This window comes from Chenopodium album, chromosome 2 (genome assembly GCF_948465745.1).
Source record: "Chenopodium album chromosome 2, dcCheAlbu1.1, whole genome shotgun sequence".
NCBI lineage: Eukaryota > Viridiplantae > Streptophyta > Magnoliopsida > Caryophyllales > Amaranthaceae > Chenopodium > Chenopodium album.
Window position 1 is genome coordinate 78,603,623 of NC_137835.1, and position 25,259 is coordinate 78,628,881.

The 25,259-nt window shown below is 34.1% G+C and overlaps 1 protein-coding gene across 1 annotated transcript; it reads right to left on the minus strand.

The window, feature by feature from the left end:
* Window positions 1–22,728: 22,728 nt before the first annotated feature.
* Window positions 22,729–24,905, minus strand: LOC145588860 (myb-related protein 306-like). The gene is made up of 3 exons (XM_081645458.1): window positions 24,526–24,905; window positions 23,998–24,127; window positions 22,729–23,705 (listed from the first exon to the last, which is right to left on the minus strand). The coding sequence occupies exons 1-3, from the start codon at window positions 24,656–24,658 to the stop codon at window positions 23,000–23,002; spliced, it is 969 nt and encodes a 322-aa protein (XP_081501584.1). The 5' UTR covers window positions 24,659–24,905; the 3' UTR covers window positions 22,729–22,999.
* Between the last annotated feature and the right edge of the window lie 354 nt (window positions 24,906–25,259).

Consider the following 25,259-nt stretch of genomic DNA (forward strand, 5'->3'; position numbering starts at 1 on the left):
AATAATCACCACGATTGGATGTATTTTTTCGTATCGATTATTGAGGCCAACCCCAGCGATATTGAAAACCACTACTAAAGGCTAAGGCAACGGGGGATATTGTATCGAATGACCATTCGTTGGGAAAGCTTTTTGTTGCAATTACAATCGATACTAAAGGTTAAAATAATCGCTACGAAAAGGTTATTTTCTTGTAGTGTTTAAACGACCAATTTATCATCCATCTTCACTCACAGAAAGCACACTTCAATTTCATTGCCTGCCTTCGATCGAGTAAAAGGTTTTACAACTTGCACCGATTTCATTAACTCAAGTCTACCACGAACAATTATGACAACAAATAATGATTGTGTATGGTTCGAACAGTATTATATGACACCGAGATGTATCCCCTATAATTTCAAAACATTTTGACACCGTGCCCCGAAACCTCCAAAATTTCTCAAAAAGCGTGGATATTAGTATTCAATTTAGGAATTTTTTGACTTTTTTTCTCCCGGAAATAAAATTTTCCGAAATGTTTACGATAATCCCTAATACCCTCCAGGAGTCCAATTGGGTTGGTGGAACCATCCAATTTTCCTTTAAACGACCAATTTACCGGTTTACAACTTGCACGGATTTCATTAACTCAAGCCTACTATGTACATTTATGACAACATATAATGATCATATATTATTCCAAACGTCATTATATGACCCCGAGATGTATCCCCTAAAATACCAAGACTTTTCTACACCGTACCTTGAAACCTTCGAAATTTCTCAAAAAGCGTGGATAATAGCCTTCAATTTTGGAATTTTTTGACTTTTTTTTTTCCCGGAAATAAAAATTGCCGAAATGTTTACCATGGTCCTTAATTAATACCCTCCAGGAGTCCAATTAGATGGGTGGAACCATCCAATTTCCCTTTAAACGACCAATATACCGGTTTACAACTTGCACCGATTTTATTAACTCAAGCCTAGTAGCCTACCACGAATATTTATGACAACAAATAATGATTACATATGGTTTTAAACGACATTATATGACCCCGGGATGAATTCCCTAGAATTTCAAGTCTTTTAGACACCGGGCTCCAATGACTCAAAAATTTCTCAAAAAGGTGGATATTAGCCTTCAATTTTTTATTTTTTTTACATTTTTCGCCTGAAAATAAAATTGACAAAATGTTTATCCTGGTCCTTAATATCCTCTGGGAGTCCAATTGGGTGGATGGAACCATCCAATTTGCCTTTAAACGGCCAATTTACCGGCTTACAATTTGCATTGATTTCATTAACGAACTCAAGCCTACCACGAACATTTATGAAAACATATAATGATTGTATATGATTTCAAACGGCATTATATGACCCCAAGACGAATCCCTTAAACTTTCGAGGCTTTTTGACACCGGGCCTCGAAATCTTCTTAATTTCTCAAAAATCGTGGAAATTAGCCTTCTATTTTGAAATTTTTCGACTTTTTTCGCGCAGAAATAAAAATGCCGAAACGTCTACCATGGTTATTAATACCCTCTGGGTGTCCAATTGGGAGGGTGGAACCATCAAATTTGCCTTTAAAAGACCAATTTACCGATTTACAACTTGCACCGATTTCATTAACTCAAGCCTACTACGAACATTTATGACAACATATAATGATCATATATGGTTCCAAAGGACATTATATGACCCCAAAATTTATTCCCTAAAATCTCAAGACTTTTCGACACAGTGCCCCGAAACCTCCAAACTTTCTCAAAAAGCGTGGATATAAGCCTTCAATTTAGTAGTTTTTTTACTTTTTTTTGCCTGCAAATAAAAATTGCTGAAATGTTTACCATGTTCCCTAATACCCTTTGGGGATCCAATTGGGTGAGTTGAACTATCCAATTTTCCTGTAAACAACCAATTTACCGGTTTCCAACTTGCATTGATTTCATTAAACCAAGCCTACCACGAATATTTATGACAACATATAATGATCATAAATGGTTCCAAACAACATTATATGACCTTGAGATGTATCCTCTAAAATTTCAAGGCTTTTCGACACCCTCGAAAATTTCTCAAAAAGCGTGGATATTAGCCTTCAATTATGGAATTTTCTGAATTTTTTCGCCCAAAAATAAAAATTGCCGCAGTGTTTACCATGGTCGCTAATACCTTTGATGTATTCATTTTATATAGTATTTTACCCCCGTCCCTTGGTCATAATTAGTAGTGTTTTTGGCTCTTTAGAGCCACTTTTATTACTAATTGGTGTTTTCTAGTGTTTTCGTAGATTTGGTTGACTTTTGCAGGGATTTATGCTTTTGGAGTATTTTCCCGAGATATTTTGGAGCAATCACGAACATTGGAGAAGCACGACCAGAGTTTATAGCCCAGGGCCGGTTAGAGACATCGAACCGGTGATTAAGGGCTCGGTAGAGGTGATACCGGGGCGTCTGGACCGAGTATTCAAGACCCAAAGAGGAAACCCAGATTGGCCCGAAGAATTGGAGCCCAATCGAAGTCCAAATATTGGCCCAAATGATCCGCCCGGCCAAAAAGGCTGGCGCCCGGAGGCGCGCCCGGCCGGGCGGGAGGAGCGCCCGGTGACGCGCCCGGCCGGGCGCGAGATTGTTATTAGAGGTGAAAAAAGGCGCGCCCGATCGGGCGGTGCCTCGCCCGATCGGGCGCGTGTTTATTTAGGAAACAATTAGAGTCGTATTAATTTGTTTTAGTTTAGGATTTTTGTACGGAGTATAAATACTCCTCCGTAATACGTTTTTAGATCGTCTCTTCTTTTGGGGAGATCTTCTTCTCTCTTCTTCTACCACTTCTTCTTCTCTTAATCTTTTCTCTTAGACTTTCTCTCTCTACTTAGTTTTCACTCTCTAAACCTTTGTTATTATTTCTTTAATTAATTTCAGAATTATTTTGGTAACGATTTCTCTTCCCTTAATCTTAGTTATTTATTTTATTCCTTTGATCATGATTTATTTTATTGCTTTGCTTAGTTTATATTTAATTATGTGTGAGTAGTTTAATTTCTAGGGTTTATGGGGATCTAATAAATAATATGAAGGGGTAAATTATTGTTGTTATTTATCAATGCTAGATTAATTTCCTATTGATTGATTTAATGCTCTGTGACTAGATTAGGCCTGTCTTTTATGCATGAGTTTGACAATATTGATTCAAGAATCGAGAGATGAGAATTAATGTTTAGGTCTAGTTTCAATAGGCAAGTTAATTTATAAATGGTTAAGTCAAGGTTCGCGAGATGAGATTTAATACCGATAAATTAATTATGTGGTTGTAATAAGTAGCGAGAGCCCTTTACAATTTGGTTAATTGATGCATTGATGATTGACTATTATTGATTGTTGGTATTGCATGATAATTTCTTATTGGATTGTTTTAATGTTTTACAATTGCGGCTTGTAAAAGTATAGCAATATTAAATTGATGAATCGAGCAGATGTTAATTTGATATTAAAGGCTATTTTCGATAAGAACTTAGATCTAGTAAATTGCGAGAGCCTGTTAGATCTATGTTGATTAATAAATTGCGAGAGCCTGTTAATCATGTTATTTATGCCATGTCAATGATTGATTACCCTATTTTACCCCGGAATATTATTTATTGGTGAACCTATGCCCTAGATCCTTTTATATATTATTTTCTCCCTTTTCTTACTCTTTTTAGTTAGTTTCATATTCAACTTTTAATATTGGTTACTTAAATAATTTAGATTATAATATTTAATTAGGAGTAAAAAGACTTGTTTCCCTGTGGAGATCGACCCTACTTCCCTATCTACTTTAGTTAGTGAATTAGGTAATTATTTTTGATTAGGGGATACGACTTTACCCTGTCAACCTTCCAGGAATCAAATTGGGTGGGTGAAACCATCCAATTTGCCTTTAAAAGGGCAATTTACCGGTTTACAACTTGCACCGATTTGATTAATTCAAGCCTACCACGAACATCTCTGAAAACATATAATGATCATATATGGTTCCAAACTGCATTATATTACCCCTATATGTATTCCCTAAAATCTCAAAACTTTTCGACACCGGGCAGTGAAACCTCCAAAATTTCTCAAAAACCGAGGACATTAGCCTTCAATTTTGGAAATTTTTTACTTTTTTTCGCTCGAAAATAAAAATTGCCGAAATGATTACCATGGTCCTTAATATGCTCTGGTAGTCCAATTGGGTGGGTTGAACCATACAATTTGCCTTTAAATGGTCAATTTACCGGTTTACAACTTGCACCGATTTCATTAACTCAAGCCTACCACGAACATTTATGACAACAAATAATGATTATATATGGTTCCAAACAACATTATATGACCCTAAGATGTATACCGTAGAATCTCAAGGCTTTTCGATACCGGTCCTGAAACCTCTAAAAAAGCGTGGATATTAGCCTTTCTTTTTGGAATTTTTAGACTGTTTTCGCCTGGAAAAAATAATTTCTGAAATGTTTACCATGTTCCCTAATACCCTTCGGGAGTCCAATTGGGTTGGTGGAAACATCCAATTAACCTTTAAACTGCCAATTTACCGGTTTATAACTTGCACCGATTTCATTAAATCAAGCCTACCACGAACATTTATGACAACATATAATGATCATTTATGGTTCCAAAAGTTATTATATGATCCCGAGATGTATTCCTCTAATATCTCAAGGCTTTTCAACACCATGCCTCGAAACCCCGAAATTTCTCAAAAAGCGTGGATATAAGCCTTTAATTTTGGAATTTTTTGAATTTTTTCGCCCGCAAGTAAAAAATGCCAAATTTTTACCATGGTCCCAAATACCTCCAGAAGTCCAATTGGGTGGGTAAAAGTGTAAAACTATCCAATTTGCCTTTAAACAGCCAATTTACCGGTTTACAACTTGCACCAATTTCAATAATTCAAGCCTACCACGAATATTTATGACAACATATAATGATCATAAATGGTTCCTAACAGCATTATATGACCCCGGGATGTATCCCCTAAAATTTCAAGACTTTTCGACACCGGGTCCCGAATCCTCTAAAATTTCTCAAAAAGCGTGGATATTAGCCTTCAATTTTGTAATTTTTGACTATTTTTTCGCCCGGAAATAAAAATTGCCGAAATGTTTACCATGATCCCTAATACCGTCCGTGAGTCCCACTGGGTGGGTGGAACCATCTAATTTGCCTTTAAACAACCCATTTACCGGTTTACAACTTGCACCGATTTCATTAACTCGAGCCTACCACGAACATTTATAACAACAAATAATGATCATATATAGTTCCAAACGGAATTATATGACCCAGAGATGTATCCCCTAGAATTTTAAGACTTTTTCGACATCGGGTCTCGAAACCTCAAAAATTTCTCAAAAACCGTGGATATTAGTCTTCGATTTTGGAATTTTTTGAATTTTTTACGCTTGGAAATAAAATTTGTCGAAATGTTTACCATGGTCCCTAATATTCTCCGTGAGTCCAATTGGGTTGGTGGATCCATCTAATTTGCCTTTAAACAACCAATTTACCGTTTTACAACTTGCACGGATTTCATCAACTCAAGCATACTACGAACATTTATGACAACATATAATGATTATATATGGTTCCAAACGGAATTTTATGACCTCGATATGTATCCCCTAAAATGTTAAGACTTTTCTACACTGGGCCCTAAAACCTCCAAATTTTTTCAAAAAACGTGGATATTAGCCTTCAATTTTGGAATTTTTTGACTTTTTTTCGTCCGGAAATAAAAATTGCCGAAATGCTCACCAATGTCCCTAATACCCTCCGTGCGTCCAATTGGGTAGGTGGAACCATCCAATTTGCCTTTAAACGATCAATTTACTGATTTACAACTTGCACCGATTTTATTAAATCATGCCTACCACTAACATTTATGACAACAAATAATGATCATATATGGTTCCAAATGACATTATATGACCCCGATATGTATCTCATAGAATTTCAAGTCTTTTCGACACCGGGCCTCGAAACCTCCAAAAATTCTCAAAAAGTGTAGCCTTCGATTTTGGAATTTTTTGACTTTTTTTTTGCCCGGAAATTAAAATTGCCGAAATTATACCGTAGTCCTTAATACTCTACGGGAGTTCAATTGGGTGTGTGGAACCATCCAATTTGCTGTTAAACGGCCAGTTTGCCGGTTTACAAATTGCACCGATTTACTGGTTTATAACGGCCAATTTAATTAACTTGCACCGAACTCGACTTGAACCGAAATTGATCCTAACTCGTTTTAACTCGTCAAAACCCGACTAGTTACTAACCTGACTGGAATTCAACCCGACCCGTTCCTAACCCGACCCGAATTTAACCCAACCTGTTACAAACTCGACCCGAAATCAACCCGACTTGTTATTGACCAGACCCAAATTCAACCCGACTTGTTATTGACCCGACCCAAATTTTACCAGTCCTATTACTTACCTGACCCAAAAATTCAACTCGATCTGTTACTAACTCGATTCAAAATTACCACGACTTATTATTGACCCGGCCTAAATTCAACCCAAATTGTTCTGACCCGATTCCAAATAACCTTAAATGCAATTTAGATCGCCTTATTATTGTTGATCAAAGCATTTTGTCTAGGGAGATCAAGTCGGTCCAGGCCAGCAAAAGAAAGGAGTATCATCCTCAAATTTAAGAGTTAAATATAGTATATATTTGTTGTATGGTAAAGGAGATAATTATCTTCCTAAATTATAGACTATAGTTCCCTAGTATATTGTCATATATATTATAGTCAAACGAAATAATTAGCTTGATAAAAATGATAATTATATTTATATATAGTTAGTTGAACCCGAATATGACCTGACTTGAAAATGACCCGACCTGATTGTAATCTGCAAATTATTGTCTTGAAGATAACCCGACTTGGATCAAAGAATGACCCGACTTGGAAATGACCCAACCTGATTATAACCTGCAAATTATTGACTTGAACCGAACCCGTATTAAACCCAAGAATGACCGACTTGAAAATGACTCGACCTGATTATAATCTGCAAATTATTTACTTGAACGCGAACCCGACTCAAACCCGAGAGTGACCCGACCTGATTCTAACCCGCAAATTATTGACTTGAATCGAACCCGACTCAAACCCTAGAATTACCCTAACCTATTTTAACCCGAATTAAACCCGACCTATTGTTCACCCAAATCGAATGTAACCCGACCTAAACCCGACCCAAACCCGATAAGAAGTATGACCCTGACGTGACTTGACTCAAGCATGACCCAAACCAAACCCGACTCGCATATGTTATGGAATTAATCTGAATTGACCCTACCCGAGTTGACCCGACCCAAACCCGACCTATTTACCCGAATTGACAGCTCTAACCCCACCCACACAATTTTATTATTACTTAAACTATGATGAGTCAAGCCTACTATTGCAACTAATGCGAAACAGAGAGAGTATTAGGAGGTTTAGGAGTTAGTGAAATAGTTCACAATTATGGATTTATAGGTCATCATGTACCAAATTTATTTTCCTTTCCTAACCCAATTTTTGTTGGTGCAGTGGACTCATATTTGATATTTAACCTGACACTATCGAGAGGAAAGAAATACACTTGGGCATCTTCAATTTACCTTATATATGTTCATATTAGTCTCGATAAATTTAGCTCATTATAAGTATTTTTTTTAAAAGAAAAATGTCCAATATATTGTATGAATTTTTAAAGTAAATATTTATATGAAATATCAAATAACGTAATTCTGTCACTTTGTGAGTCTGGACTCACACAATACTTTCTAATAAGAATATAATTGATCCCTTCATTTTTCGAAAAAAGGTTTCGTTTGGTGGTTTTATACGGTTAAAAAGGAAAATAATATCGTGGAAAATAATGATTAGATATCATATGCAGAGTATATCAAGTATAAAGTCACTAAATTAAATTTAAAAATAGGAAAATTTACATTTGGAGTGTGTGAATGTAACACCCCAATAATTCTCTCTTTAAACCTGTGAGAACTCTGAACAATATTCAAGAGAATTACTGGCGTGCTACCGCCACGTGTTCAAACGTTAAGGCTTTATCAGAAAATAGCAGCGGAAAAACTAAATCAGTTATAAATAAGTTTCAAAACCAACGAATGAAACCAAATTAAGTCATACAACTTGGAACCATTAAGGCCCTTATGCAAAACCCAATAAAAGTAGTAAGTGATTAAATTCACTGTTCAAATAAATTCAAACCCAAAAGAAATAGTGTCGAATAAAATTGAATTAAAATAAATTCAAACTTGCAAAAGAAATAAAATGCAAACAACCAACTCTCTACTCAAGATCCCAAAACCCTGATAAATGCTGCATGTGTAAGAACCTGTGGTAATTCTGCTCCCCAATATTACAAGTGTAAAAATTGGATTGTCACAGGGTAATTGAAAGGCGAAGGCCATGACCAAAGAAAGACACACAAAGCACGCAATCAGCAAAGCTGAGTACATACAAGCTTAAATTATAGAATCAACACACGACTCAACTATTTATATTACTAAGACTCCATTAATTAATAATAGGTAAATCATTATTTTTATTCATTGGATTACGCAATAGACAAGGTTGTCCAATCCATGCTCCATTTGGAACATCAATAAAAGAAAAACCCCATGCCTCCTTTCGGAAACATCAATTAACATCCAACGACCACGGGCGCGACTCCGTGACCGTAGTTAGTATGAGATCTCACCTAACTCCTAGCTTTGAAAAATATTTGAAATAAGAGACTCGTAGATCAGACAGCATCGAGAAAAGTACACGGCTAATACCCCATGTACCCAAACCCCTGATTTTCATTACTCCAGAAGTGCACCAATCCAGAGTTTTATTACTCATCCATCTTGCACTTTACGTGATTTATAGGTTTAGACTTGGTGATGACTCATATGCATAACAATACAATCAATCCAATATCAATTCAATCAAGTAAAACAACTTTTCAATTTCAATTCTTGATTTATTAGTGGCAAACAACATTTATGATTTATTCCTTTACTACCTCGGTGTATAAACACCTTGAGTGCATAAGGCACCCCAAAACCTTAACCTCGTCTTAGAAGACTTAAATTCTTCCTTTACTCATCCTGCTTGCATAATCATGAATGAGTAATAAATTAACCATTACACCAATCATATACCTTTGCCTCTAAGCGCACCTTGCATAATTAGAGTACAAATAATACTTGCAATATAAAATAGTGCACGTCATACGAAACTCACAATGTATAACCAAACAATTTAACTCAGTCATCCCTATACATGATACTAAGTTCTCGATCCGTCGTCCTTAAACATGCACCTAAAAGAAAGGTTTCGTAACTTGTACGTACCTTGTACGTACCTTGAATAATAAATGAATTGGTATGCCACTTTACTATCTAGAAATCACCTTCAATAAACTCCCCTCCTAAACCAAACAATAATATCTCAATCAATACCCAATCAATCAAATTTACAGCAATACTAACTTACTTTAAAACCTTCAAAATCCAAATCAAACAACACTTTAAAACCTTCCCTTTAGTTAAAATTAAAGGCTTATATATAGTTCTTTAAATTTTCTTCATAAAAACCTTAAAATACACTCTTATACATGAAATTACAGCAAGTTCAAAGTCTAATAAAAATCTAAAAATTATATTAAAAACCCCTAAAAACCTCCCTTTTTAATGGGTGATTAAACCCTCTTTATAAAACATCAAAAGTAGTACTTAGAAACTATTTCCAACACTTAAAACTTCAATAAAAACATATATTTAAGCTTAATTAACTTTAAACATAATTAATTTTATTAATCAAACTCAAGGATAATATTTTAAGTATAAAAAAACTTTGTTAAAATCAAAAACTGCCCGAAAATCATATTTAGAGGCTGAATTTGGCCACGAGAGGGTGGTACTCACTACCTAAGGTAGTGAGTCTTTCTTAAAACGTTGTTTCCACATGGAAAACACTACTTTTTCATCAAAATCAGATGAGTTCAGAATCTGATCGGGATTAAAACGGGATTAATATTAACGAACAAAAATCTAAAAATTAAAACACGAATCTATGTGTTCAAAATAATCTGGAATTAATTTAAACTAATCAGTAGTTATAATCACCAAAATTTCAAAACATCATTACTATAAAATCCCTAAATCAATTGTTCATAAAAACCCTAAAATCATGATTTTCAATAAATTGAAACCCTAGGTTTATAATTCATAAAATATGAAATTTATAACATAAATATTATAATCTGAAATTTATAATCTTTATACCATTAAAATATAATTTGATACTAAAAATATAATCTTTATACTAAAATCAAAACCCAAAACAATTAAATTAACATTAAGCAAAATAATGAAACAAAGGAGGATGAAACTAAGACTAACCTTTTTGTGTGGGAAATTTTTGGAGATTCATGGGGTATTTATAGGAGAGAATTATTGTAGGGTAAAAAGAAAGATTGGGCCTCATAAAAATAATGGGTCGATTAAGTAAACAAATGGGTTAGGCTTGTGTGATTGGACATAAATTGTATAAAAAGGTGCATAAAATAATTTGTTCAAATAATTTTCGACCCAGGTTAATAATTTGAAACTTTTGAAATTAAATTATTGATATGTCTATTTTATATAGTGTTTTACCCCCGTCCCGTGGTCATTATTAGTAGTGTTTTTGGCTCTTTCGGGCCACTTTTATTACTAATTTGTGTGTTCTAGTGTTTTCGTAGTTTTAGTTATATTTTACAGGAAATTGCACTCTTGGAGCATTTTTTCGGGCCTTATTGGATCGACTACGGAAGCTAGAAGGACACGACCACTTTTGGAGCCCAAGATCGGTGAGAGCCGGTGACTAAGGGCTCGGTTATTTGGATCACGAGGCAATTGGACCATGTATTCGAGACCCGAGAGGAAATATGGATTGGGCCGAGAAATCTAGCCCAATCGAAGTCCAAGCCTTGAAGATGAAGACCGGGCCCGATCGGGCAAGCATACGCCCGATCGGGCGGCTGCGCGCATGAGTGCCATGAAGGAAAGGCGCGCCCGATCGGGTGAGCGTAGGCTCGATCGGGTGCGGCATATCAGAAGGAGCGTTGTAAAAAAGGCGGGCCCGATCGGGCGCCCCTTCGCCCGATCGGGCGCGTGTTTTTCTAGAGTCTGATTAAGCTTAGTTTAATTCGTGTTTTAGGGGAAGTATATATACGTTTTGTACGGATTATTTACTTACCTCTTTCTCTTAGACTTTCTCTCTCTACTTAGTATTTTTCTCTCTCTTAAATTCTCTCTAAACTCTTGTTCTTAATTCCTTCATTAATTCCAGATTTAGTTTGGTACAATTTCTTCCCTTTTTAATTTCAGCTTTTTAATTGTTTTCTTGATTATCTTCTTATTTATTTATTTGATTGGTTTAATTATGATGATTAGTGAGTAGTTTAATTCTAGGGTTTATGGGGATCCATAATTAATATGAAGGGATAGTTTGTTATTATTGATTGTTGATATTGCATGATAATTTCCTATTGAATTGTTTTAATTCTTTGCAATTAGATTATGAATCGAGCAGATGTAATTTGATTGTGAATGTTTAGCAATATTGAATTGATGAATCGAGCAGATGTTGATTTAATATTAAAGGCTATTTTTAATAGGAACTTAGGTCTAATAAATTGCGAGAGCCTGTTAGATCTATGTTGGTTAATAAATTGCGAGAGCCTGTTAATCATGTTATCTATGCATTGTTAATTATTAATTACTTCGTTCTATCCCGGAATATTAATTATTGGTGAACCTGTGACCCTAGGCCTTCTTATTATTGTTTCTTTTCTCCTTAAACTCATTCTTCGTAGTATAGAATTCACACTAAAAACATTGGTTACTAGGATAATTTAGAATATAATAATTAATTAGAACTAAAAAGACTTGTTTCCCTGTGGAGTTCGACCCTACTTCCCTATCTACCTTAGTTAGTGATTTAGGTAATTATTTTTTATTAGGGGATACGACTTTACCCTGTCAATTATGAAAAATAACAAATAAATATTATAAATAAAATAAATTTTCATTTATAAAATATTTAAAAATACGGGGGATTACAGTGAATATTTTTGTAAATAGTAATAGTTGCTTGCATTGGGTGTATGTAAATATTTTGATAAATGAATTAGTTGCATGAAAAATATGTATGTATGGGGAAAATGTGCAATAAATAAATAAATAAATAAATAATTGCCAAAAAAAAGAAGCAAATGTAATCCTCTTTTAGAAATAAAGAGAATACTTCCTACAAAAAACACAAATCAAATAGTTAGGCCCTGTTCACTTTATCTTAAAAAAAATTCAGTAAAAATAATTTTAGTTCAGTAAAAATAATTTTAGTAGTAAAAATAAGTCCAGTTCAGTAAAAATAATTTCACTTCAGTAAAACTCAGTAACCTCAAAGAAGAAATACAACTTAAAAATCAGTAAAAATAATTTCAATTCAGTAAAAATAATTTCAGTTCAGCAAAAATAAGGCAAAGTAAACGGGGCCTTATAATAAAGATTAAACCCGAATTAGGGCTTGTTCACTTCACCTTAAAAAAAACAATATTCAGTAAAAAATAATTTCAGTTCAGTAAAAATAATTTCAAATCAGTAAAATCAGTAAACTTTAAGAAAAAATATAATAGAAAATTAATAAAAATAATTTCAATTCAGCAAAAATAATTTCAATTCAGTAAAATTAATTTCACTTCAGTAAAAATAATTTCACTTCAATAAAAATAATTTCAGTCCAACAAAAATAAGGTGAAGTGAACGAGGCCTTACTCACGGAAATTACAAGATTGTTACAACCACTTGTCTTGGATTAGGCTTTGAAATTCTTTTTGGTGCTTCGCTTAACCCTTTTAGAATAGTAGGTCTCTTCTTGTTTGGCTTCGAGACGTAATAAAAAAGAAAAACTTCCTCCAAAACACGAGGCAACCAAATGCTTGTATGGAGAAGAAACGAAATAATGCCCTATATCAATATCAATTGCATATCATTGGACATATTATTAATCATACGAAGTATGATCCAACAAAATCGCAATACAATGTACTAATTTGTCAATTTATATTTATACTAATGTGTTATTATTCAAGATTTTCTAAATAGAACTCAGTACACAACCAAATATCAATATCAATTGAATATCATCGGACTTATTATCATTCATATGGAGTATTATTCAACAAGACCGTGATACAATACACTAATATGTCAATTAATATTAATACAAAACGTCATATTATTAAACTTAAACTTGTACATATACAAGGTCGGTCATTATTAAGCAAGTGCAACTAGCTAGAGGTACGGTGCCATTTTGTGTACTTGAGTCGGGTTCGTGAGGTCGGTTGAGTTGGATTAATATATCAAATTTAAGTCATGCTATTATTAAGTTATAAGAATGGAAACTTGAATCAGAATAATTTCGGATCGGATTGAACTGGGTCAGTTAGATCACTTTTTTAAATTTAAGTGCAACCCGCTCAATTTCATAGGAGCAAAACAAATACATTAAGGCTCCAATTTATGAATTTTGTACTACTCCCTATTTTGAATTTTATGTAACAAATGACTACTGTATTATTTATGAGACATAAAAATTCCTTTATTACAAATAATAATTATTCCATGGTAGTAAAACAATTTATTGGAACTACATTACATATAAATTGATGTGTGATCTGACATGCATAATTGCATAGTGGTAGTCGCGTGAAGTTAGGCTCATAGAGTCATAGCAATGAAAGACTGAAATGAAGTGGTTTATAATTTTTTTTTTCTTTTTATGATTTTTTTATTTACCATTTCAGGTAATCCATATTTTCTTTATTCTTTCTAGATTGTTTCTTCCAAAAATTAATTACGCCGTAGTAGATATAGAATTAATTTATGCAACAAACGTGTTGATTTATTTGGCTGATTTGAGTAGCTTATATACTGTGATTGTGCTACTTTAATGACTGTGTACTTGCATTAACTAGAAACTTTAGTTACTTTTTTTTTTTTGTTAAAAAAAAAACTTTAATCAATTGAAAATTCAATTCAAGCAAATGAATTGAAGTGGTTATTTATTTTCACAATAAAACTGTAAGAGTACAATTTTTCCGCCAAAAGGTCAATTTAATTAATTTTTAAAGGGCCCAAAATTTATTAGCATGAAGGCTTTATAATTTTTGAGGCGGTCCTCCTTACACAGTCTAGTTTAGTTTAAACATATGAATTGAATTAACATACTTATTTTCACACTAAAGTTGTATGAGTAGCTTTTTTATGCCACCAAATAATATTCAACATCACATTTTTAGGGCCCTAAATACATTAGCACAAGGTCTTTAACATGTTTGAAATGGCCTTCCACAGAGCAACTGCCAAAATGGAGAGCAATATGGTTTGGCCCTCCTTGGTAGGCGATTCACTGTTGCCGAACGCCTAATTAAGCCAGACAAGGTGAAGATGGAGATAACACTAGAATGGCTTAACTTCTCAGTTGAGGACCCAATACAGCTGATCAACAACGACAGTGAAGAAAGGATGAAATTCAGAAGTAAGATGCTGGCTGAAAATGGGTATAACGAAATGGATAACCTTCCCCTTGTAATTGTTGAACCGTTCACATACGAAGACTACCCACCAGCTTATGTCCAACGTATTGAGCACGCAAAGTACTTGTATGAGAACAAGGACGGTTCGTCAAGTGCTGCTGGTTTTGGGTGGAGTAGCGCTAGCAGTGCGGAATGGTTAGCTTGAAGGTTGTCGATGAAGCTTGCACTGTCTTCTACTTGTAGGTCAATATGTTTATGTTTATGTGGTAACGGGCTGCGTTTTGATTTTAAAACATTGACTGTGTACGTATTCATCCGTTTAAGAAACTTCGTTATTTCGTTGTTATTTTTCCTAAATTTAGTGATCATTAAACCCGTTTCAGCTCTATATGTTGATCATCCGACATGAACGCACATAAAATTGAATGAGGTGAGGTTCCTACTAAGGGTTCGGTTGTACAATAGAATTACTTAACCAAATATTTAATATGAAAAAGGCATGATAAAATCCAGATCCATTTTCATAAAGACCCATATTAAAACAAAACAGGACCATTTTTAGAAAATCCCACTAAGATCCAGGACCCATTTTCAAAAAGGCCCATAATATTCAAATCCTAAACCATTATCGAGCCCATAAACAGGAACATATTTAACATATCTTAACCAGGCCCACATCTTAATTGTCAATTAAAATAAATTTATGGTCTCCAGACTCATCAAATTCATCCCCTTGAAACATTGTGTAATTGAAACAATAAAGTCGTCTACTGAGTTGTTGTTACTGACCCATTCCTCTTCCCTGCTCCTCTTCGATCTTCAGGAATTACACCCTCCAGGTTCTCCTTCATGGCATTGAACTTGCTATGAAAATCTTCCAAAAATATCTTGGTCCGTATATTGACAGACTTCTCATGGCCATTGAAATTGAATAAAGTGAACAACAGATAATAAGGAAACAGACCTACCCTTTAAGTCACTAGATGAAACGCAAAAAATTACCAGAACATGTGGAGTATCAAAAGTTACAGCGCAATGTTTGATGCATGACAGCATAAGCACACCACAGGAGTAACTATGCAAAGAAACAGCATAAACACACATTAAGGTAAAACTCAAATCAAACTTGCATACTAATTACAAACAAAGATTTATACAAAGGTAAAACTCACGTGTCCGTTTGCTGGGGCATTTCCATTACTCTACATGGCCAATTGCACATCTGATCAAGGACCCATTGCGGATTGGAACCAGCAAGCAAATCCAGGCCCCGAACCTGTAAATTAACAGAGCACCACCAAATCAGAAGCCAAAATTTCAACCTATAACCTTTTAATAGTGTTGGAGAGACTAACCAACTCCGTAACTATGTCTGCATGAGCTTCAAAGGGTTCTTTAACAAGAGAATCAATTATCCAAATTTGCTTCTCCACAAAATCAACTGCTAAGCACCACCAATGGTCCCCATCCTTTACAGACAAATCAAGGACCGGCATGAATACTTACAATAAGCTCAACTTCAGTGAAAATGAACGCAGTAATTAAATTACAAAATAACCAGATGAGGATCCTCACAACGCGAATATCGTCAAGCGCATGTGAACAAAAGGTCTTCCCATGCAACTTTACCAAATCCACATAATCTTTTTTCTTTTGCATTAGCCTTGTCTGGCAAAACAACAAAAAATTGAATTACAACAACAACTAGATGTTAAGAAACCCTAAGAAATAAGCAAATAACATAAATGAAGTTGATATACCGCATAAGTAGGGTCCAGCAGAATTCGCTTCCCAGGCAAATGGAATTCTGTGTCACTCCATTCCTTTGTGTAAAGCACAGAAGCCATGCGGACATATTGATCACCTAGCCGCGCTCTCCCACCAATAAGCCGATAACAATCTCTTTGAGTAGCATCCATACCATCGCACTCAATAATTGTCGGCCCTGGGCTGCAAACAAACAACACAAGCAAATCAACAATAAAATACAATGTTTTCTAAACTGAATTTTATACCACTAATTTTTGGGGGTAAGCTTGCTTACTAATTTTCTTCCTTATGCTCCTTCCAAGCCCTGACAAATGCCAACAAACATTTGTCAAAAGCAGTTGGACGACTGCGCTCAACACCATCTACAGCTTTCGACTTCGGACCAGAGTCCTCTTCACCGCCTTTTTTATTAGGATCACCATCTTCCGACTGATCCTCCGCATCAACTCTCACAACGTCCTTCGGTAGACCCTTAATAAGGTTGTCGTTTGTTGCGGTCTTCGCCTCATTGTTTCTGTTACCACTAGCACCATCAGTCACATATGACCCACCTCCACCACCACCACCACCACCAACACCACCACCAAAAGCTCCCATGGCTTTCCCTACAATGCCCTCTACAAGGGTTATCAGTCTAGGAGCGAGCCGTGTCAGAACCTGCCACACAAAATTTATGGACACCATACATTACTGGTTACTGGCATGTTTCACATCCACCAAGCAAGGAATATATTGACCAACTTAAATGTACCTTGTCCATAACATCATCTTCTTCAGAGACTTCATCTTCCCTTGGGATCATGGGATGTGGCTCCCCATTGTATGCAATATCTATAGGCTACACAACATTGTATTCAGTAACAACATTTTAAACTCAGAGATCTGTACAATATAATACGCCTTACCATCAACTTTCCATAATTATCCCTTGACAATCGATCCTCAGCAACAGTGGCGCGAATTTCTTCAGATGTCCCCACCTTGATCCTTGGATACACACCCCACTGCACTGGAGTGCGTTGCAGGTGATCCAGGTAGTAAATCTGAACCATATCAATATATCAATCAATTAAATTATCACCAACCCACATATATCAGAACTAATTTAAGCATAATCAAAATATCAATCAATTAAACTTACCAGAAGAAACACAGGACACCCACCACAACCAGACCTAAAACCATCTTTTAAAAACTTCTTCTGAAAGCAAGCAGCGGTATCACACAACCATGCCAAGGTAAAGGAACACCAGTCAAAATCAATTGCTCTAGAGGCAACTGTCACAGCAGGCACTAGTGCCCTAGCCATTTTCGAGCTATTTGTAGTTGTGCATATAAGTTTTCCAAGCACAACTACCATAAAATCCGTCATGAATTGCCGCAGCCAGTGATATTGTTTCCTTCTTAGACCCAACACCATACAAGTCAATGATCCTATTAACCTTCTGGAACTCCTCCTCACACTCCATATCCACATGTGTGGGCACTGGATTGGCTCCCATAGGTATACCAAGTATATACCTAACTTGTTTTGCACCAAGAGGCAACATCACTCCATCACCAAAAACTACTGTTCCATCAGCTCATACCCTTGTCATCAACCAATAGCAAAATTGTCGTGGAATGTTCTTCATATCCAAACACAACAACCCTTCAAACCCCATCCTTCTAACTATTTGTCGTCGGTCATCATCAAACTTCTGCACCGCAACACAAAATGACTCCACTCTACAGACAATATTTGGTTGCTGCAGGTCACAAAAACAACACATAACACAATTAAATACCCATATAAAATCAACACACCCAAATACCTAAACAAATATCCATCATTGTAACATTACACACTGAATATAACTACATACCTTCCCAACATTCTCGAAATGTGTCCTAATCACCTCACCCCTAGCACACACTCTATGTCCTTCACTTCTCCTATGCCCTTGACTTCTCCATTCCTCCTACCAATACGAGTCGATTATCAATTTAGTGAAAAAAGGACACCACACGGCATTTACAACTACAAATCAACAAATACACAAAACAAAAGAATCAAACACAATAATACCTTACGGATTTTCATTGAACCTGTATCAACATGTTTTGACTTCCTCTTCTTACTGTCTCTCTGTAAGAACTGAACCAACAATCCCTTCAACACTTCAGAGCTTGACTGTTCTTCATCACCATCCTCAGCACAGTCATCAGATTGGGAATTACTTGAAGCTTGATAATCCACATCCTTTTCATCATCATCACTTTCAAAATGCTTGAAATACCTTTTCTTACCATTTGTTTTGCTGTTAGGAACAAGTACTTTAGAAGGGTCTTGACCATTAGGTTTTTTAGCAGACCCTTGGCCCTTAGATATTTTAGACAACCCTTGCCCATATACAGATCCTTTACAAGACTTCATAGTGACCTATACCCAATTCCAAACCAACAATTCAATATCAACAATTTCCAAATCAGATTACCCAAAACACAAACCATTATAAAAGACTTACCCCCTTTTGCCAACCTAAATTACGAACCACAGACTTTTTCTTCATAATTTAATTCACCTACAGTTTCAAATAAACTGCCAATAAGTATTCCAAAAAAACAAGAACAAAATCAAACACAATAAAAAACACACTCAAAATCACATCCAACCCCTGCAATCTACGAAAACTGGCTGTAAGCAGTGTAGCAACTAAATCCACCAGCAGCACACAATCCATTACTAGAACTGACTAAATTCAATTAAAGTAACAAAAATCGACATTACATCAAACAATAACACACTGAAATGTAACTCTTTCAATTCCATGACAGAAATCAACAACTCAATAACTAATTGTCCAGGGCAAAGGGAGATAATTGGTGAACGATAATCATAACCCCAATTACTCCGTGTAAAGGGATAGAGGGTCAATTACAGCACGAAAACAAACTACATTCAATTGAAAATGAGTACATTGAATAAAGCACACAACACAAACTACAATCAATTGCAAACGACTAATATAATAATCGCAAAACCTAACAATAACATTACCCAATATCAGACCAAATCAAATCTCGATCAAACCCTAATTTGAGTCCATAAACTACAATAAATGCTTTAATCTTTATCCAAACAAAACAACAAGTCCACTTAGGGTTCTAACAATTACGTTGTTTGTCATAACAATTGCTCATTACAACATCAAAGTGGAACAGAAGAAGGACTTACTCGTTCGCAGGGTTGAGCTCGTCTATTAGGAACCGACCTTCAGGTACCACAACACCGTCGTGTATAACTTAAGAACAAAGTGGAGGAGAAGACGTCCGGGGGAACAAACAAAGAAACAAGAACAATTTCGACCTACAGAGGAGAAAGAAGGAGAGAGAGGGAAGAATTGAATTCGAAATAAGACAAACAAAGCTTACAGGTATTTCAGACAAGAAACATCGAACATACGAAAGGAAATACGAAATTAATACAACCAAAAAGCAAAACGGTGTCAGACAAATTCATAACGGGTGCCTAGCTGTAACTAAACAAAACAACTTGAAATTACCTCAATGCCCCTAGTTATGCATTTTGAAATGCCTAACATTCCTCCCTTTAAAATTCCTCGTGATTGTGCTACTTTAATGACTTGTGTACTTGCATTAACTAGAAACTTTAGTTACTATTTTTTTAATAAAAAAAAAAAAAACTTTAATCAATTGAAAATTCAATTCAAGCAAATGAATTGAAGTGGTTATTTATTTCCCCTCAAAAAAAAAAAAAAAAAAAAAAAGTGGTTATTTATTTTCACAATAAAACTGTAAGAGTACAATTTTTCCGCCAAAAGGTCAATTTAATTAATTTTTAAAGGGCCCAAAATTTATTAGCATGAAGGCTTTATAATTTTTGAGGCGGTCTTCCTTACATGGTCTATTTTAGTTTAAACATATGAATTGAATTAACATACTTACTTTCACACTAAAGTTGTATGAGTGGTTTTTTTATGCCACCAAATAATATTCAACATCGCATTTTTAGAGCCCTAAATACATTAGCACAAGGTCTTTAACATGTTTGAAATGCCCTTCCACATAATCAAAACAAATGATGAAAACTGTAAACATAAGAAACGGAGGGAGTAATAATGAAGCTTCTACGACGAAGCTACTCAGTATCTTCCAAAAATTGAACAGAAAGGATTATGAAATTCAGTACAAAGGTAGCTTTTTTTTTTTTGAAAGAAAGTACAAAGGTAGCTTAGATGAGCATATGATGAAGACTGAACAGTACAGTCGTAACATAAAGAAGTGCAGCATCATCATCTGAATTTTAAGAAAATGATGATTATAAAATTAGAAAAATTATGTAAAGTCAAAACTAAAATTCTCGTTTCTAACAAAATACTCCCGCAACAATCTAGGCCTAAGTTCCAAGATATCTATGTTTTAATGCTTGATTCTAGATGAATCTTATGTTTCATGTTATTCATTCATTCAGGTCTACCTAGCTATTCCCTATTAAGGTCCACTCTACTAAAAATTGAAAACTTTTTTTACTAATTGGGATTTTTTTTTGGCAAATTCATCATTTTTATTGATTGGTTAAATTAAAAGGGATTTCTACTAAATGAAAAAAAAAAAAACGATATTCACTAATTCATTACTAGTGTTATTTGCAATATAATGTTGCTTATTTTTACTGATTAAAAAATTGATTTTATTTAATGGGCTAGATTGATACTCTGGTATTTGCATCTTAATTAGGGAGTATTTTGTATGTATTTTTTAATAAAAATAGAAATGTACAAGAGTAAAAAAATATATTTAATTTAACTATTTTATAACAAAGGTAAAATAACATGACTAGTCACCTCAACTGATCAACTAGTTAATACATAAACGAAAAAGAAAAAATTCTCTCTCCTCTCCTCTCATCTCCTCCTCTCTTCTAGGGTTTCTCCAAAATCTTGGCCGTTTAGGCCAAAAATAGTCTAATTTCTTTGATTTTATTTAGTTTTACAATTTGAATTTCAATAAATCTACACAAGTAGTGTAGATATTCGTCCGTCTCCCTATGATGGAGTGTCTCCCTATGGTGGAGTCGTTAATTTTCGTTAGTTTAGTTGTTTGTTTTTGTTTATGGTTTGTTTGTGTGTTAGGGTTTATCAAAAAAGTAATCATCTTTTGCCCTATTGTCAGTTCTTTGGAAAAGATTTGTTTGGGATCGCAACGGCGTTGTCAAATTTTCAAATGCGTTCAGGCGAATCAGATGAGAATCATCCTTACGGCTACAACAAATCGTTAGACCGTCTCTCCGAAAAGGCTGTATATTCCAGCGATGTGTGCGAGAGATGTACCACATTGCAAGATCTTTTCAACGATAATAGCTCTGATGAAGGAAAACCTAATTTGATTCAATTTTATGTATTTGTTAATTTAGATTTCATTTGTAGATGTCGGATGGATTTATATTAATGAATTGATTTGTTTCAAAAAAAAAATAAAAAATTGATCAACTAGTTAAAAGCATTTATGTATTACTTGTATAACATTTTATTCCTAAGACTCTGTTTACTTCACTTTAGAAAAATAAAATTAAGTAAAAATAAGTTCAATTTAGTAAAATAAGTTCAGTTCAGCAAAATTAATTTCAGTTCAGTAAAAATAAGTTTAGTTCTGTAAAATTCAGTTATCTTAAAGAAGAATTATAATAGAAAATCAGTAAAAATAATTTCAGTTCAGCAAAAAAATTTTCATTTCAGCAAATTAATTTAAGTTCAGTAAAAATAATTTAAATTCAGCAAATATAATTTGTTTGAGTATAAATAATTTCACTTAAGTAAATATAAGGTGAAATAAACGGGACCTTATAAGATATGTAAATATGTTTAACTCATTTATTCATTCCAAACAAAAACTAAAATTACTACGACTAATACTCCTTTGAAGCTATGTCGTCGTTTTAGCTCATCCCTTTTCATCGAAATTAATAATTGTTGTATATTAACAATGCAAGTATGCAACATTAAATGTTATTTATATTCACAAATACAAACTTATAAGTCATTTTATATCATCCATATAATATTAATGGACATTACAATTCCAACACAAGTGAAGTTTCCTTACAATTTACCATTCCAAATTGTTGCATAATTTGCGACAGTATTAAGCAGTAACCTTTTTTATTTTTTTAAAATTAAAATATCAAATTTTACTGTTTTTAAGCCATTTGTCGTTAAATAAATAAATAAACCAAGAGATTACAAATTCTAGCAGAGATTAAAATGACCCTAATTAAATTGTTACTAAAAAAAATAAAAAATACCATGCAAGTCATAATATGATGAAAAATGCTAACACAATTAGCATAAATTGGATCTTTATTTTTACCCAATATGTAAAAAACGACATAATTAAGCATGATTTATATATGTATACATTTGGATGATGATGATGATTAACATAGTCACAAACTACTAATAATCCTCCTTAGTAATTTACACTTACTTTTTGATGTTTGTCACATCTCACCACTTTAAGTGATTTTTAATCTCCTCTTCATTTAATTTAAACACTAAGATTAAAAAAAAAAAAAAAAAAAAAAAACCTTGTTGATATAATTTCTTTTTAATCTTGCTTCTAGAAAAGATGAGCTCCAGTTTCATCATCTAAATTCATGTCCATCAAGTTAACATGGTCATGACTAATAACCCCTTCTTCAAACAACCACTTCTCTAGTAAAGAAAGTGGCACTTGCTCCTCCGATGCCGACGCCGACAACCCTAACATTGGCTTACTCTCGTCCTGAAACACTTCAACCGACGCAGACACCTGCGAGTTGTTGTCGGTAGTAGTCGAGTTCGAGTTTGAGTTGGAGCTTAAGAGTGACTTAAACTCATCATGATCTTGATTATTACATGAGGTAGTTTGGGTGGAGTCTTGGGGTGACTTAGGGGTTGGTTTTCTAACCATCCAATTCTCGAGCAACCGAGCTATGTTCTCGGTGCTCGAGGCGTAGATGGATGATGATTGGTTAAAACTCGGGTTCGGGATCGAGTCGGATCGAGGGAGGAACTCGGGTTTGTCAATAGAAAGGGCTTCACAAAGGGCTTGTTTAGCCAAGTGAATATCGGTTTGAAGCCTCCTTTCCCATTGCCCTTTGTTAGAGTTGTTTGAGGAAGAAGTGGATGATGTTGAGTTTGATGAAAGCCCTTCTTGTGATGATGTGTTTTGACCATCTTGCCCTTCTTCTTGCTTCTTTAGCTTCTTCTTTAGATGGGTATTCCAGTAATTTTTTATATCATTGTCTGTCCTTTGTGGAAGGTATGATGCTATTGCTGCCCATCTATTAGGAATAAAAATAAATTAATTAAAATTATTAATAAGAATAATAATTACTACTACATGCAAAAATTAAATTTGATTTTGTTTTTTGTGTAACAGATCTTATAACATGGACAAAATGTGTAATAAATTGTATCGGGAATTTGTAAACAAATTAAATAGAGTAAATTTAATTAGTTTCTATTTTTTTTTTTTTAATTAATCTTGAACAAAATGATCTACTACTATGATGTTGTTACTTGGTAGAATACTAAATTACTAGTAATAAAAATTAATTAATAAAATAAAATTACCTATTTCCCAAAAGGGCTTGAAGATGAATAATCATCTTTTCTTCTTGTTCAGTGAAATTGCCTCTTTTAATTCCAGGACGAAGATAATTAGTCCATCTCAGCCTACAACTCTTACTGCATCTACGTAATCCTGAAAAATAACCCGAAATATGATAAATTATACAACCGTCTCACACAAGAATTATTATCGATTAATAAACGTATACTAATATAACCCTAGTAATGATAACAATAGTTTTAATGAAGATCATGTAGAAAAGTAAATAAAAAAGTGAAAGCTGGCAGAAGTAGCAGGGAGTCTATTTAATACACAATTTAATGATCAAACCAACCCAAAAGACGAACAACCAAAACCACATAACATGAATCTATACTTTAAACAAAAGAAAAATATCTTTAAAATAAAATTAACTTAGGTGATTATGTAATAAGAAAATATTATTTTTTAAATGATAAGGTTATTTAATTTAAGTTAGGGTTAAGCTAATAGAATGATATGATGAATGAGAATAAAAGAAAGAATAATACCAGTATTAGTAGGAACAGCCCTCCAATTACCAGGACCATGTTCTTGAATATAAGAGACTAAAATGATATCTTCTTCAGGAGTCCAAGGACCTTTTTTCACACCTATTTTATCACAACAAGGAGGCCTCCCCATTCTCGATTCTATCGAGTAATAATTCTTATATGAGACGGGTGTATCTGTATATATATATATAAGAATATAAGTATAACGATGGAGTGATCTATATATGGTGGTGGTAAGGTAGCAAAAAAATTCTAGAAGAAAACTAGGTTTATTATTGGATGTTAGAGAGAGAATTGAAGTTGGATTATTTAGAGAAGGAAGAATGAAGGAAAGAGGGTTAAAGACAAGGGTCCAAGGTGAGTAGGGATACCCTTATAGTATAGTCTATATATATAACTTAAATAATACTTAAAATATTATTATTGTTAATAGTAATAATTATGTAATAATATTAATATTAATAATAATAATGAAAAAATAATGATAATACGCTGACCAAGAGAGAGAGAGAGAGAGAAGGACAGGAGGTTCGAAGAGTCAAAAGGAGACAGCAAGAGCATTAACTACAAAAGAGGGGTTTGCAAAAGTCAGCTTTGCTTTGAGCCTCACCGAACCGCGTGGCATTCAATTCATTGTTTTTCTTTTTTCTCCTTTTTTAAGGGACCTTCTTACACCTATTACTACTATTTTTCATTTTTTTTATTTTTTTGTTTTTTAATTAAGGCTAGTG

Bases quoted from the DNA above. Each gene is read 5' to 3' on its own strand.
- LOC145588860 (XM_081645458.1), bottom strand. From the start codon at position 24,658: ATGGGGAGGCCTCCTTGTTGTGATAAAATAGGTGTGAAAAAAGGTCCT. The intron at 24,128-24,525 runs GTATTATTCTTT...GTTATTTTTCAG, and splicing joins GGCTGTTCCTACTAATACTG to GATTACGTAGATGCAGTAAG. The intron at 23,706-23,997 runs GTAATTTTATTT...TATTCCTAATAG, and splicing joins CAAGCCCTTTTGGGAAATAG to ATGGGCAGCAATAGCATCAT.